The sequence below is a fragment of the Phascolarctos cinereus genome, unplaced genomic scaffold (genome assembly GCF_003287225.1).
Source record: "Phascolarctos cinereus isolate Bilbo 61053 unplaced genomic scaffold, phaCin_HiC Scaffold_2;HRSCAF=192, whole genome shotgun sequence".
NCBI lineage: Eukaryota > Metazoa > Chordata > Mammalia > Diprotodontia > Phascolarctidae > Phascolarctos > Phascolarctos cinereus.
The window spans coordinates 41,188,164-41,204,603 of NW_027555625.1; the positions used below are offsets into that span (position 1 = coordinate 41,188,164).

At 46.4% G+C, this 16,440-nt stretch overlaps 1 protein-coding gene across 1 annotated transcript in view; it reads left to right on the forward strand.

Annotated features, from left to right (window-relative positions):
• The window catches only part of ADGRG1 (adhesion G protein-coupled receptor G1), a 75,728-nt gene extending 63,372 nt beyond the window's left edge, over window positions 1-12,356 (forward strand). The window contains 10 exon segments of the mRNA XM_078149335.1: window positions 1,181-1,322; window positions 1,744-1,875; window positions 2,688-2,804; window positions 3,393-3,438; window positions 4,598-4,701; window positions 4,793-4,911; window positions 5,970-6,238; window positions 7,916-8,024; window positions 8,462-8,730; window positions 10,592-12,356. Coding sequence (XP_078005461.1) covers window positions 1,181-1,322; window positions 1,744-1,875; window positions 2,688-2,804; window positions 3,393-3,438; window positions 4,598-4,701; window positions 4,793-4,911; window positions 5,970-6,238; window positions 7,916-8,024; window positions 8,462-8,730; window positions 10,592-10,719 — 1,435 coding nt within the window. The 3' untranslated portion in view covers window positions 10,720-12,356.
• The last annotated feature ends 4,084 nt before the right edge of the window (window positions 12,357-16,440 follow it).

Consider the following 16,440-nt stretch of genomic DNA (forward strand, 5'->3'; position numbering starts at 1 on the left):
GAGGCACAAGAGTGACTTGCCCAAGGTCATACTAAGAGTTAGAGACAGAGGTAGATTTGAAACCCAGATTTTCTCCTCCCCTCCCAGGACACTTTTACTCCTCTTCAGCTCAGCCTCCTGATCTCCCTGGCTTCCTTAAGTCCCAACTAAAATGCCACCTCCTACAGGAAGCCTCCCCCAACCCCTCTTAACTCCAGTGCCTTTCCCTGGTTGATTGTTTCTACTTCTCTGTGTGTAACTTGTTTGTACTTATTGTTCGTTTATTGTCTTCCTTATTAGATTGTAAGCTCCTTGAGGGCAGGGACTACTTTCGCCTTTTTTGTTTTCCCAGACTTAGCACATAGTAGGTGCTTAATAAATGTTTATTGATCCTGCTTTCCCTCCCACATCTATTCTCCTGTGACTTTCTCTCTCCTGTCTTCCTCTAGGTTTTGTCTTCCTTCCTTTCTCCTCTCCTGTGCCTCTCTCTCTCTCTCGCTCTCTCTCTCCTCTCTCTCTCTCTCTCTCTCTCTCGCTCCTCTCTCTCTCTCTCTCTCTCGCTCTCTCTCTCTCGCTCTCTCTCTGTGTCTCTCTCTCTGTCTCTCTCTCTCTCTCTCTCTCTCTCTCTCTCGCTCTCTCTCTCTGTCTCTCTCTCTCTCTCTCTCTCTCGCTCTCTCTCTCTCTCTCGCTTCTCTCTCTGTCTCTCTCTGTCTCTCTCTCTCGCTCTCTCTCTCTGTCTCTCTCTCTCTGTCTCTCTCTCTCTCTCTCTCTCTCTCTCTCTCTCTCTCTCTCTCTCTCTCTCTCTCTCTCTCTCTCTCTCTCTCTCTCTCTCTCTCTCTCTCTCTCTCTCTCTCTCTCTCTCTCTCTCTCTCTCTCTCTCTCTCTCTCTCTCTCTCTCTCTCTCTCTCTCTCCTCTCTGTCTCCCTGATCTGTCCCCTTAACCCTCTCCCTCTATAATAGAAATGAGTACAATTGATAAGTTCTTGAAGGTTCACAAAGCTCTCTCCTCACAACATCTTGGTGAGATAGATATGGAAACTGAGTCTCAAAGAAGTTAGGTGAATTTCCCAGGGTCTCATAGCTATTTAGTGTCCGATACAGGACTTGAACCCAGGTCCTCTGATCACAAAATTCCATGCTCTTTCTACAACACCAAGACTTCAGCGACTGGGGGGGGCTGTTTTCTTTTCTTACTCTCTAGGCACCTCCAGAGCTTAGAGTCAAAGTTGGTGGGTGTACACTTCAAAGGAGATAAGGCTTCCTTCGAGGAGGACAGGATCAATGCTACTGTGTGGAAACTGAGGCCAGGAGTTAAGGATCTGCACATCCATTCCAAAGTGAAGGTCAGTATCTGGACAGTCAGAGGTGGAAAGGAGAGGGGAAGGGAGAGGGGAGGAAAAGGGAAAAACTGACCGCCAAAGTCTAAAACCAGGAATTGGTCCCAAGACAGGTGAGGGAAGGAACCTGGGTCAGCAAAAGCCAGATGGCTGTTATGGTGCCAGTGCTAAGCTCAGGATGGACTCCACAGTGGGCCAGCCACAGTCATATGACCCGTGGTGGGGCAGGGTTATTCAACTTTCCTATTTCTAGAGCAGCCGTCTAAAAATTGTAAATCTGGGGGGAAGGAGTGTCTATCTTTGAGAGACAGAGGCCTTGGTTTCTTGGTCCCATCACCCTTCATGTCCTTGGTCCTTTGTATCTCCCATGCCTGCTGCTGCAAGTGGGCCCAGAATTCCTCTGATGACCATCCCTTGGATTTTGCAGATGGACCAGAGCACAGTGCAAGAGTACTCCGTGAAGTTGCCTAGTGCCCTCTTCGAGAAGGCCAAAGGCAGGAGAGGAGAGGCAGACAAGAGGCTCCTGCTCATGGATTTTAGCAGCCAGGCCCTATTCCAGGTACCCTGGCTGGACGGCTGTCCTGCTTCTCCTTTCCTGGGAGGGAAAAGCAGTTCATATTTGTGTGTTGGGGCAGGTGAACAAGAGAAGCAGGGGGCTGAAATTGGATGAATCATAATAACATAACTCACATGTCCATAGCATTTTCCTTATAACACCCCTGACTCTCAATTAGAGCCAGTTTTACCCATAGGCAGAATAGGTGGCCACCCATTCAGTGACTTGGGACACCAAAAAAGGTTTTGGCCCTAAGGAGCACCATGACCCATCACCACTACCGCTTGTTCTGCACTGCCTGCGGTTCCTTTATGGGAATGCCGTCTTCCATTCCACAGTGAGAGGTTGAGCTTCAAATGCAACTCACCCTGGGAGGGGTCTCATAGTGGTGTAGACCCTCCCCCATTCACAGGAGAGCAGGTGTAGATAGTGGGAGTGGGGGGAGAATAGAGGACATGAAGGCTCTGCAAGTAGGGTACGTTGAGGAGGAAAGAGACACTCCAGGGGTAGAGCAGGGCAAAGGGGAGGCAAATTTGGCAGAGGGCTTCACAAAATAAGTCTGGCCATTTTCTCAGTTTTACTGTAAGACCTCCCAGGCCCATTCAATAGGGCAATGAGTGGGAGGATGGATGCAAGAATGATAGCATAAGATTAGAGTCCATCCAGACCAACCCCCTCATTTTACATATGAGGAAACTGAGGCCCAGAAAAGTTAAGTGATTTGTCCAAGGTCACACAGCTAGTCATTAACAGAAACAGAATAAGACACCATCAGCAGAGAGACGTAGCAAGTTTTACCTTCCCTATGTCTTCAGGATAAAAACTCCAGCCAAGTCCTCGGGGGAAAAGTCCTAGGCATTGTGGTACAGAATACCAAGGTGTCCAACCTCCAGGAACCTGTGGTCCTTACCTTCTGGCACCAGCCACAGCCTGTGAGTAGAAGAAGCTTCATTTGGAGGGGGTAGGGTGGTCCTAGGGGATGGGGTTCATCTGGTCTCCCTCCTCAGTGGACCAGGGAAGTGCTTGGGATTCAGGATGTCTTGTCATAAATATGAATGAATGATGGATGGATGGATAGATGGATGGATGGATGGATGGATGGATGGATGGATGGATGGATGAGTAGGATTTGGAGTTAGAAAAAAACCTTAGATATCTCATCCAAGCTCCTCATTCCAAAGTGGAAAAAATTCAGGCTCAGTGAAGGGAAGTGACTTACTTAGAGTCACCCAACCAGTAAGTGATGGAGCCAAGAAGGACCATCGGTCATTGCTTTCCACTGCACCTCTCATCCCCCTGCCCCAGTTTCTTTCTTCCCCCAGCTCATCTGTGCCTATGAAATTGCTGACCATTTTGATTGAATTAACCAGTCAATAATTCTATGCAGAAAAATAAGTCTATCTGTACATGAAGGCTTAGAATTCAATTATTCTGAAATTCACACCTGCCTCCCCTCCCCTAATTCCCTGAGCTACAGGGAGAGCTGGGAGTAACAAATCCATGTTTCTTGGTTTTTACAGAAGAATGTGACCCTACAGTGTGTGTTCTGGGAGGAGAACTCTGAACGTAAGTGTGGGGAGATTGAGCCAGGGGACTTCTCAGCATTAGGTTAATCCCTGGTTATTGAGGTTTTTTGTTAAAGACTGAAGCAATTGGGATGATCAGAGACCTCAAAATTTTTGAGCGAGTTTGAAAGAGGGGGATGGATAGGATTCAGCCAAGAGGTAAAAAACCATTGGATCAGAGATCTGGAAGTTGTTGGAAGAGATCTTAGAGGCCATCTAGACCAATATCTTAATTTTACAGATAAGGAAACTGAGGCCCAGAAAGGTTAAGCGATGTACCCAATGTTCCACAGCTAGTCTGTGATGGAGGCAGGAGAAGGTGCCATCAGTACAGGGAGGTATCTAGTTTCACCTTTCCCATGTCTTCAAGACAAAAACTATACTATAGCTAATGGGCAGAGTTAGGATCTGAATCCAAGCCCTGGGGCTCCAAAACCAGCCTTTTTCCACTGAGCCACACTGCTTCCTCATGAAGCAGGTGGAATAAGGATTCTGAACTGGCAGTGAGAATAGCTGGTGCTGAACCTGGAGAAATGTAGGCCAAGCAGAGATGGAACCCAAGAAGGGAATGGAGAAGACTCAGACTGGAAGCTAGAAATCAGAAATTTTATGTCAAAACTTAAAAGTGATCAATGAAATTAGGGAAATTGTTCCCTTTACGGGGGGCCCAGTCTGGGTCTACGGTGGTAGTGGGGAGAGAATAGGAGGGTGTGAAGAATCTGCAAGTTGAGTGGGTAGGGTATTTCTAGGAGTTTCTGGAAGGTTTGGGATAAGCTTCAGAGAACAGAGCCAGCTGGTTTATTTAAGGATGTGAACCTGACCTTTGGAGGTGGTAGGAGGGAGCACAGACTTAGTCTGCCGCAAACTGCCCATCATTAGCTTGAGATGCTTTTTGGCACATCCCCGGAGATAATCAGAACAGGAGAACCCTTCTGCTGCTCCCCAACTGGTTTTCTTGACTGGAGTGAAGACACAGAGCTAACGAATTAACACTGAATCATTCATCACCAAGTCTGTCTTCTCTGTGTTCATCTGTTCCAAGGGGGAACATATGAGGAAGAGGAGATGACATGGGATTAGGATCCTAGATTTAGAGCTACCTAAGGTCTCCCATGAGGGGTTGGAGCTTATCTGCCTAGGGCCCTACGATCTCTCTTCAGCTGGAAGCCCAGGGAGTTGGAGTGATTCTGGCTGCAAGACAAAGGTGGGGGAAATCAACACATCCTGCTTCTGCAACCATCTGACTTACTTTGCCGTACTGATGGTGAGTGACACGACATGCCCCATGCCGCCCCTTCCCAAGCATCTCTCAGTGCTCCAGATGGGCTCATCATGACGCTTCTGTCCCGCCACAGGCATCTTCCGTGGAGATTGATGTCATCCACAAGCACTATCTCACTCTCCTTTCCTACGTTGGCTGCGTCATCTCGGCCTTGGCTTGTGTCCTGACCATTGCCATCTACCTCTTCTCTCGGTATGGATCAGCTTGGCCTCTGGAGGAGAGGGTGGGACCATGGGGGCAAAGAGGAAAGGAGGGTCATCCCTGGTAGCATCTGTGGTTGGTGGCTCTCTAAAGTTCAAGAATCCACATACTTGCGAAGATAGCAAGTCTGCCTTCCACCATTCTGTGATTGACCTTGATCTCAGAACCTGGAACAACCAGCACTGGAGATGGCTACTGCCGTGTTCCTGGGAAGTGGATGCATATTGGGTTTTTGTAAACTGAATCCTATTTATGGAAAAGCTAGTTACTTAAAGGAGCCACGTGGTCATCTCCCTTAATTTACCTTTCACCTACATACCAATTAGTTAGTTGAAGTCACAAAATTAGAGTTGGGTAAGATCTAGACATAAAGGTGACCTTAGAAGAAATCCACTGCAACCCCATGCTTTTACAGATGAGGAAAGGAAGGCCTAGTTAAGTGACTTACTCAAGGTCACACAGGCAGTGTGATTTGAACTCAGGTCCAGTATCCCCAAGTTCAGCACTCCAACTTGAGCTGTTTCCACTGTACCCCACTACCTCAGACCCAAATGCCTAGAGGATGCTGCCTGGAGAAGGCATGCTCACAAACCCCAGGGAGCTTTCCAGATATCCCAAACCTTGGACCTAGGGCTGACCCTAGGCAGATCACAGGATCTTAGATCTGGAGAAGACCTCACAGATTATTTCGTCCGATCCTGTTAGTTTGCAAAGGGAGAAACTGAAACCCAGAGAGGCCTTACCTACTGTCCCCCAGCATGAACCTAGCAGAGCTGGGATGCAAACCAAGGTCTTTTGACTTGAAATCCACCATTCTCCTCATTGCCAATTTGTGTGTGGGTCAACCCACTCTGCAGTGGCAAGGATGCCAGTTTTGGAGTTAGCTGGGTGTGAACCCTAGTTCTGCTCCTTGGCACCTATGTGACAGTGGATGAAGGAATTCCCCTTCTGGACCTCAGTTTCTTTCTCTGCAAAGTAAGGGGGTTAGAGCAGCCAGCCCCTCAGGCCTCTTTAAACTATTAAATCCTATGGTTTGGTGTTTCTTTCAGGAGAAAGCAGAGAGATTACACCATCAAAGTCCACATGAACCTCTTGCTCTCTATCCTCTTCCTGGACCTGAGCTTTCTACTCAGTGAACCCATGGCCCTCCTGGAGAATGAGATGGGTTGCCGGACCAGCGCCATCTTTCTGCACTTCTCTCTGCTGGCCTGCCTCACTTGGATGGCCATTGAAGGCTATAATCTCTACCGGCTGGTTGTGGAAGTCTTCAGCACTTATGTTCATGGCTACCTGGTCAAGCTGTGCCTTGTGGGCTGGGGTGAGGAGGCGGGCTGGGTTTGGGGGAAGAGGTCAGACTGAGGAATCTGAATGAAGGTAAAAGTGGAGGAGATTGGGTGGAGGATCCTGGGGCCGGCAGGTGGAGATGGAGGAGATTAGATGGCAGATCCTGGGCAGGCAGGTGGAGGTGGAAAAGGTTGAGTGGTGTATCTTGGGGCAGGAAAATGTCATTTAGACCCTGGAGAGAGGGCTTATATTTGATGTATTGATGCTAAGTAATGTGTACTGTGGTATACCCCTTCCATCCTGAAATGCCTTCCTTCCTGGACTCTCATGACAGTACTATTGTGTTCTATTCTGTTCATCTATCTATTCATTCTTTTATCCATCCAACCATTCATTTTGAAATATTGCATGTAAAGCACTTGGTAAATTATAATGTTATATAGATGTCAACTATATCATTCACTCAACAAATATTAAGTACCTTCTGTACAAAGAGCACTGGGCTAGGTGCTGGGGGAGATACACTCTGACCCCCCCTTTTTTCTGCTTTGTCTTCTTTCTCCCCACTCCACACCATGAGTACCACCCAAGTCATTGTCTTTGTTCCTCTTTTCTCCCCTCAGTCCCTCCCTGAGTGAACTTCTTCCCTCTTCCCTCTGTATGAATAAATCCCAATACTGTATCTCCAGTCCAACTCTGCTGAGCTCCCAACTCACACTTCCAACTGCCTGCTCAACATTTCCATGTGAATATCTCACCATTCCTTCAAACTCAAGATATCTGGACTGAATTCACTTTAACCTCCCCCTGCCCTAGAAAGCTCCTCCTCATGACCCTCCTGTCTCTTTCTATAATAGCACCATTTTTGCAGTTAGCCAAACATGGATGGCACATTCCATGGTTGTTGCTGGTCATTTCAGTCATTGTCTGGCTCTTTGTGACCCTATCTGGGGTTTTCTTGGCACAGATATTGGAGTGGTTTGCCATTTCCTTCTCCAGCTTGGTTTACAGATGAGGAAACTGAGGTAAACAGGGCGAAGTGACTTGCCCAGGGTCACACAACTAGTAAGTGCCGAAGGCCAGATTTGAACTCAGGTCCTCCTGACTCCAGGGCCAGTGCTCAATCCACTGTACACCCATGGTACCTGTGTTCAAATCCTTCTTCTGCCTCTTGCTACCTGCATGACCTCAGACAAGTCATGAAATTTCCCTGGAACTCAGTTTACTCATCAGTAAAAGTGAAGGGATTAAGTCCCTTCCACCTCCATCTATGCTCTTCAACATTTCCCTTCATTGACCTAGGCTTGTGGCCTGTTTTCTAAGCCACTTTTATTCTATCTCACCTGGTGCCTTCTGTCTTCCTTAGGATGGATGAAGTTCAGGGAAATGGCAGGGTATATTTCTAAGGAATCCTGCTAAAATTTCAGTCTTAAAGATGTTTTATTTCATGTTCTCTCTTAATCTTACTACCACCATCTTTAAGAAACCAAATCATCCTTTCCTGAAGCTCAAAATGGGTCAAGTGCAAGTGGGTCAAGGCTTGATGGTCTCCCAGGCAGGTTCCTCTTCCCTACCTTCCTCAGCAACACCACACATTGTTCTCAGTGGTTGCCATGTAGTAGGAGCTGAGTAGGGCAAGGGGGGAGGGGTGGGAGAGAAAAAAGTTAGCTCTGTCTGGGTCGGATGTAATGCTGGGATGTTTTCTCTCCAGGGCTTCCTATCTTTTTGGTGACAGTGACAGCATTGGTGGATGGGGAGAATTATGGCTCTATCATCCTCACAGTCCAGAAGTCATCTGAAGATACCATCTACCCTTCCATGTACGTGTCCAGTATGGATGGTGTGGAGAAAGTAGAGAATTGAGGGGTCCATCTAGTTCTAATCCCCCTCCTTGAAGCTTTTCTACCTTATCTTCACATCCATGGCTAATTAAATATGTCTCTGTCTCCCTGCCCAACCTGCCAGTTAGTTGCGTTAGGCTTCATTTTTTCACCCACATCCTATTACCAGCATCCCTCTTTCCACTCTTTTAATTAGCCAGAACCATCCTGCTGACTCGTGTCTGCCCTTTTGTTGAGAGTGGTAGAAGCTCCAGGTCTATCTCTCCCCTTCATGTAACTAGTTAGTGTCAGGTCTAGGACTTGACTTCAGGTCCCTTAACTCCTGGTTCTGAGCTTTTTTCCCCAAGGTAGGCTCTTATTCTCAGTTTTCTTGCCTTTCTTGTCTCTTCCCCTCCTGGTCCTTGGACCTCCTACAGGTGCTGGATCAGGGACCCTATTGTCAGCTACATCATGAACCTGGGCTACTTCTGCCTGGTGTTTCTGTTTAACACTGTGATGCTGGGCACCATGACAGTGCAGATCCTGCGGTTGAACCAACATGGCCAGAAGTGGCAGCATGCCCTCACCCTGCTAGGTCTAAGCCTGGTTCTGGGCATCCCTTGGGCTCTGGTCTTTTTTGCCTTCACCTCCGGCATCTTCCAGTTGGTTGTGCTTTATCTCTTCAGCATCATCACTTCCTTTCAAGGTAAGTATGGGCCCTCCTCTGTCCCTTCTCCCCAGAGCCAACTAGGCCTAAGGGAAGAGTAGCAAGGGGTCCCTGCCCCCTTGATATTTCCGTCCCAACCTCTAGGGGACCCCATGCTTGTTTGTTGTGTCCAATGCCTCTGTCCAACACCAGGAGAGAATAATCAGATGAGATACCAGGCTATGTGACCTCTAAGGTCTTTGAATGTGCTAGAAGTCTAAGTCTCCTGACCCTTCTGTCTTCCCTATGACATTCCTGGTAGTGTGGAACAATGGAGAGAACACTAGAATTGGAGTGAGAAAGACCTGGGTTCAAATCCCGACTACCTGTATAACCCTGGACCAGTGACTTAACCTCAATTGTTTTAAGTTTCCTCATCTGTAAAATGAGGGAATCTGGTTAGACTCAATGATCTGTAAGGTCCCTCCTAGCTCTAAATCTATGATTCTATGAATCAACAAGTTTTCTTTTCTTTTCAGTTTTTAAATAAATTATTCTTTTTTAACATTCATTTAAAAAAATTTTTGAGTTACAAATTCTCTCCCTCCCTCCAGCCCCTCCCCCACCCATCAAGAAGGCAGCAATATGAGATTGATCATGCATGGGGAGTTGTTTCCCTATTAGCCAGTCAACAAGTAATTATTAAGCTCCTCCTCTGTTCCAGGCACTGGGGATAACAAAGACCAAAAAAAAAAAAGAGGAAGAAAATTTTCCTTGAATTTAAAGAGCTTCTAATCTACTGGAGTTAGGGGTGAGCGGTGGGTTACAACGTGCATGCAGATAACATAAAATACATAATAGCTAACTTTTATATAGCTCCTTAAGATTGGCAAAGTACTTGTTTAATCCTCACTGCAACCCTGGGAGGTAGCTGCTGTCATTACTCCCATTTTACAGAACGGGAAACGGATATACTGATTTGCCCCAGGGCTCATAGCCAGGAAGCATCTGAGATGAGATTTGAACTCAGACCTTCTGACTCTAAATACAACACTCTATCCACTATACCACCTTAGCTGTCAAACAGACAAATAAAGCAAGTAATTTAGCAGCTAGATGGCACAGTGGATAGATTGCTGGCCTGAGTCTGGAAGACTTTATCTTCCTGAGTTCAGCTCTGGCCTCAGACATTTACTAGCTGTGTGACCCTAGGAAAGTCATTTAACCCTATTTGCCTCAGTTTCCAAACCTGTAAAATGAGTTGGAGAAGGAAATGGCAAACCACTCTGCCAAGAAACTCCAAATGAGGTCAGGAAGGGTCAAACATGACTGAACAAAATTTTTTAAAAGGAGAGAAGTACCAATAGTTGGAGGCATCTAGAAAAGTGTCTTATAGCCAGATGATAAGTAACATCTACTCTAGTCCTGGCCCTAGGAGATGCTGTGGGAGTTACAGAGAAGACATAGTCATGGAATGAACTTTAGAGGTCATCTAGTCCAACCCTCTCATTTCATAGATGAGGAAATTCAGAGGGGACATGATTTTGCCCAAGGTCACACAGGTAGAAGTTGTCAAGCCAGGATTTAAACCCATGTCTCCTGACCCTCGACCCGGGTTCTTTCCACTACACTAGTCCTTTGCATTGAGGACCTGCCTGGGTAGTGAAAAACATCTGACACACAGAGAAGAACTCAATAACCTCATAATATAGCAAATGATTAAATGAAGAATTATATAGTTCAGACTATCAACAGTAGCCCTGTGGAAGGGGAAAACAGGTAAGAGCCAGAGCTGTCAGACTGGTCTATAGAGCCATTAGGACCCATAGGTAAGTGGCATTAGGGCTGGACCTTGAAGGGAAGGGTAGGTTTGGGTAGGTGACCCCCCCCACTCACTCTCTCTGTCTCTCCCCCTTCTCAGGCTTCCTGATATTTCTCTGGTACTGGTCGATGAAACTCCAGGCCAGGGGCCCTTCCCCTCTGAAGAGCACCTCGGACAGCGTCAAGTTACCCATCAATTCTGGGAGCTCCTCTGGCAGCCGCATCTAGGCACTAAGAGGTTGTGCCTGCCCACTCCAGACAGAAGAGGAGAGGAGAAAACCAGTTTTCCCTTGTCCCTCTTTCCTCTTTCTCCCACCCCTCACAGCCCTTGGCTCATGTGTGGACTTTCTCAGTCTGTCTGACTGGACTTCTTCTTCACAGTCTTGATAAATGTTCTGGGCTGTGGGCTCCAGTCTAGTGGAACAAAGCAGTAGTGGCGGGGGTGGGGCGGCTTTCTCTGGCCCCTGCTATGATGACTTTAAAGAAGAGGAGAGGTATGTGAGGTGTCCTAAGGAATGAAATTCATCTTGGTGTTGGGGTGAGGGAAGAGGTGTTAATAGGCTTGAATAGAGTAATAGGAGAAGAGAAATGGGACACTTTCTTGGCTCTGACATTTGTCAGCTCTTCTGTCATCCCACAATGAGGCTAAAGCTTGAGACTGAGCTTCAGATATTCCAACTTAACCTTGGTTCAGCTTTAGCCTGGAGACTACATAAAGAACATCCCCTGGTCCATTCTCAGGAGGAACCAAAACATTGGTTCTATGTAAATCCCCTAGACTGAGCTATTTTTTTCTGAGGTTGTTTCAGACTTCAGCTCAACATGTGGGAAAAAAAACATTCTATCAATTACCTAGAGTTACCCCAAAATAGAATAGAATGAGATAGTACATTCCCTATCGATGGAAGTGTTCAAGTGGAAGGTCAATGATCAAATATTTGTCATGGAATTTTTAGATGGGAATTCTTCCCAGGTAGGAGAATCCCATTAACCTCAGAGCAGCTGTAGAAGATCGTAGATTTCTCCAGATCAACCATGACCCAGGACTGAGGTGACCTCTCAGGTCCCAACTCATTCCATCTTCTCTCTGCCACAGGAGTGATACCAATCTCCAGTCTCTCCTGGCCTGGGCCAGTCCTCAGGGTTCAGGGGCAGAAATGGCAGTGTTCAGATACTGGTAGATCTAGAAAGCTCCTGTCATCTTCTGCCCTCTACCCCAACAGCATAGGGTTATAGAGCATCTTTCCCTGGGCTCTTCCCCCAACTTTGAAATGAATAGCTCCTAGCTCAAATTGTGGCCATCACACTTCTCATTTTCATCCTTATTCTAATGTGAGGGAAAACCAAAATGTTCCATGGGAAGTATCGGGGGAGAGAGAGAGAGAGAAAGGGGGGAGGAGATTGGGGGAGAAGTGGCCGTCTACTGCCCTAATTTGGAGACCAAAGATTATCAGAGCTGGAAAGGGCCCTTAGAGACCATGTAGTGTAACCTTCTCATTTTACAGCTGGAGAAACTGAGGCCCAGAGAGGGGCTGTGCTGTATACAAGGTCACAGAGTCAGGTCTCCCTCTTTGATCTTTTCTATACTATACTGCCTTTTCACAAGACCAAGTCTCCCTTCTGAGCTCCCAAGAACAGCTAGGATTAGGGAGTTGTGGTCTCCAGCCTCATCTCCCCCAGAGGCAGCATCCCATTCCTCCCATCTCCAGTCAGCCTACCTTCTTGGGACAATGGTTTTTTAGTAGCTGTCACGCACTGTGCTTGTTGTATATATTTTTAATATTGTACATAGTCTGTAATTTTGATCAAATGCACTGTTTCCTCTAATGTTGGCTTATTAAAGGATATCTGTGCTGCCAACCTTCCCAGAAGCCTCTGAAACTACTCTGTCTCCCCTACCAAATCCCGGCCCCAACTAGGTAGATGCCATGATGGAAAACATAGTGCAGTTAGGCAGGGTGCTGGGGTTAGCCCTTCATTAACCACATTGAAGGAGAAGCAATGGAAGGGGTCCTAACCCTGTGTTGGATCTAGAAAATTGGGATGAGATGGAGGTGGCAAGAGATTTATGACATAGCTTGTTGGTTTTGAAATATATTTGTGTCAACAAAATCAATGCAACCAAGCTTAAAAGGAAAGCAGAAAGATGGAAAACATTTTTACAGCCAGTGTTTCTGATAAAGGCCTCATTTCTCAAATATACAGAGAACTGAGTCAAATTTATAAGAAAACAAATCATTCCCCAAATGACAAATAGCCAAAGGATATGAACAGGCAGTTTTCAAATGAAGAAATTAAAGCTATCTATAGTCATACGAAAAAATGCTTTAAATCACTAAATTAAATACTGATTAAATCACTGTTGATTAGAGAAATGCAAATGCAAATTAAAACCGCTTCATCAGTATCAGATTGGCTAATATGACAGAAAAGGAAATGATAAATGTTGAAGATATAGGAAAACTGGTACACTAATGCATTGTTGGTGGAGTTGTGAACTGATCCAACCATTCTAGAGAGCAATTTGGAACTATGCCCAAATGGCTGTAAAACTGTGCATACCCTGTGATCCAGCAATACAGACCTGTACCCCAAAGAGATCATAAAAAAACAGAAAAGGATCCACATGTACAAAAATATTTATAGCAGCTCTTTCTGTGGTGGTAAAGAATTGGAAATTGAGAGGATGCCCATCGATTGGGCTGAACAAGTTGTGATATATGAATGTAATGGAATACTATTGTGCTATAAGAAATGATGAACAGGCTGACTTCAGAAAAACCTGGAAACACTTGGATGGACCTGATGCTGAGTGAAGGGAGCAGAACCAGGAGAACGGTGTACACGGCAACAGCAGCATTTTGTGATGAACAACTGTGATTGACACAGCTCTTCTCAGCTATAAAATGACCCAAGACAACTCCAAAAGACTCATGGTGGAAAATGCTGTCCCCATCCAGAGAAAAAGCTATGGAGTCTGAATGCAGACCAAAGCATATTTTCTCTTTTTTTGTGTGTATGTGTGGCTTTTCCCTTTTGTTTTGTTTCTTCTTTCAAGACGGATTAATGTGGAAATATGTTTACATGATTGCACATCTATAACCTATAGCAATTACTTGCCATCTTGGGGAGGGGGGATGGGAGGGAGGGAGGGGGAAAAATTAGAAACTCAAAATCTTGTAAAAAATGAATGTTGAAAACTATCTTTACATGTAAGTGGAAAAAAATAAAATACTATTTACAAAAAAGAAAAAGAGAAAAAATGTATTTGGGTCTCTTGATAAAAGTAGGATCATAGCTTTAGAGAGGGGTCTTTAGTGAACTGGTTGCAGAGTCTGAGGGCCTGGGGTTCATATCCCATCTCAGATACTCCCTGTGTGACCTTGGAAGAGTCAGTCTTCCTGGGTCTGTTCCTCATCTGTAAGAGAAAGGCATCAAGGTAGATGGCCTTTGAGCTCTCTTTCCATTGCTAAACCTATGAAATCTACCCTGCTTTGTAGATGAGGAAACAGATGGGGGAAGGGGGGAGGCAAAGTGACAAATAGCAAAACTGGGATTTGAACCTAGGTCCTCTGCCTTCAGACTATGTTGCCTCTTGGTGAAAGAAGGCAAGAAGGCTCAGGGGATGAGGGAGGCTAATGAGGCTCTATCACCCTCAAAAGTTGGCCATTCTGGTTCCCCTCCTGCTAAAAGGGCCTGCTAAGTGAGAGCTGGCTAATCTGATGAGCCAGTCAGGGTTCAGCTATTGGCAGGCACTAACAGGTTAGCAGCTTGGCCCTCCTATGTAATGAGGGTCTTCTGAATACCAAATACCTTATGCCAAAGCTTGGGAATCTCGGCCATCGGGGTCAGGCTGACAGCCAAGATATTTTGAAATCATATGTCATAGAATATCAGAACTGGGAGGGATCTTTGAGACAGATCATCCCATGCCAGGATCATAGAAATTAGAAACAGAATCCCTAGAGATCACCTCTAGTTCATTCCCCTTTTATAGATGAGAAAACTGAGGCCTAGAGAGGTCATGTGGCTTGCCCAAAGTCGCACAGCTACTAAAGGGAAAATGAGAATTCAACACAGGTCTTTTGAGTCCAAATCTGGGTTAATTCTAATGCATTGCACCAACACCCTCCTTTTATGTGAGGAAATTATGACCCAGATAGGGAAAGGGAGTGACACTAAGTTCATAAGCCTGGGCACTCAGATCAGGAGATAGAAGCTATTTTGTCCACGTGCTACCCTGTCCCTTTGTCAGGAGATGATAGACCCCTGCTGAGGTTACATACCTATTTAAAAGTAAGAGCCATAATAGAATTTTTTTGTACCCAGGGCAAAAATAGAAGGGAAGTCAGTGGTGGCAGTTGTCTGAAAGACAGTCTGGCCTAGAATGTAGTCTCAATAAGCGGAGGGATGCTCCAGGTCTAGGCCTTCCCTCCCCGCCCCTCCCCCCCCCAAAAAAGAAGAGAATTCTAGGGAAAGGAGATCCAAGAGGTGGAAAACACAGCAGGACCTTGAGTATGGCAGCATAGGCCCGTAGAAGATCTCAAGGAGAGGCAGAAGAGGAAGTGTGCCCCACTCGGATGACTCCTGGACAATACCCCATTAGTTACACTGCTGGCCTCCAGCATCAAGAGTCTGATGCCACTCCCCATCCTTAGGCCTGGAACGGCAGCCTCCACATAGAGGACTGACCTGCTGATCACTGCCTTCTGTTAAGGAAACAGTTATCCCCCTTAGGGGGTTTTTGAGAAGTGCTTGGGAGGGTGCGCCTGAAGACCACAGGCTCATTTAGGCTGCACTTTGAAGGTTTCACAGCTGGCGCTAGACCTCTGGGGTAAGAGGTAGCCTGGGGATGGGATAATGGTGGTGCTGGAGGTCTCATCTGTTCCTTCCTGATTCCATTAGCTCATCCCCTACTGTGGCCAACTTCCATCCTATTCACAGCTGGAAGCGCTCAACACCAATGAATTAGCCTATTACGGTGACTGCAGCCCCCCCAGACCTGCTTCCCCTTCCTCGGCTGAGTCTTTCTTTTCTGGGAAAACCCAATCCTTCCAGCTGTTGAGGTCTTCACGCTCCCTTATCCAAGGATCCCAAAGCCCTTTGCAGATAGGCCCCCATCTAGGCTTCTGTGTAGACAAGTCAGGGCTGGTCTGTTTTTTGGTTTGGGGTTGTTTTTTTATATAAAGCAGGGAATTATTTTATCTGAAATTCACACATTGTCACTGTTTGTGCTTCCCAGGTGAGAGGCAGATCCATCATCTTCCTCCCAGCTACCCACTGGGGTACCTAGAAATTAAAGAAGTCAGGCCAAGGACTGCCGGCTTCCTGGCTTGTCTTCTACTCGGTACCTCCATCTTGCAGGAGACACCGGAGAGCTTCTTCCCCAAGGCAAGGCCTCAGTCATATATCGGGGATTTAGAAACAGAGCTCTGTGCTGTCTAGGCATGGGTCCTGGGCTGGGCAGGTAGAAGAGATTAAAAGTCTTGCAGGGGGTTGTCGAGAGAATGGAGGAAATAGAAGGTTGAGTCCTGGCCCGCAGGCAAGCGTCCAGTTCTGTGGGACAGACTGGATGTGCAAAAGGTTGTTGGTGGGGAGCAAGTGTTACCTGGTAGATATCCCCTAAAGGCTGATGGGAAGGATTGGTGGAGCAGTAATTAGGCTGGTGCCTATGGTGGTAGAGTGCAGAGAGTAGAGGCCTGAATTCAAATCTTACTTTCAATACTTACTACAACATGGGGGGGGGCACTAGATATCATAGTGGCTAGAGGGCTGGGCCTGGAGTCAGGAAGACTCATCTTCATGAATTCAAATCCAGCCTCAGACCCTAGGCAAGTCACTTCACCTGTTTGCCTCAGTTTCCTCATCTGTCAAATGAGCTGGAGAAGGAAATGGTAAACTGCTCCAATATCCCTGCCAAGAAAACTCCAAATGGGGTCACCAAGAGTT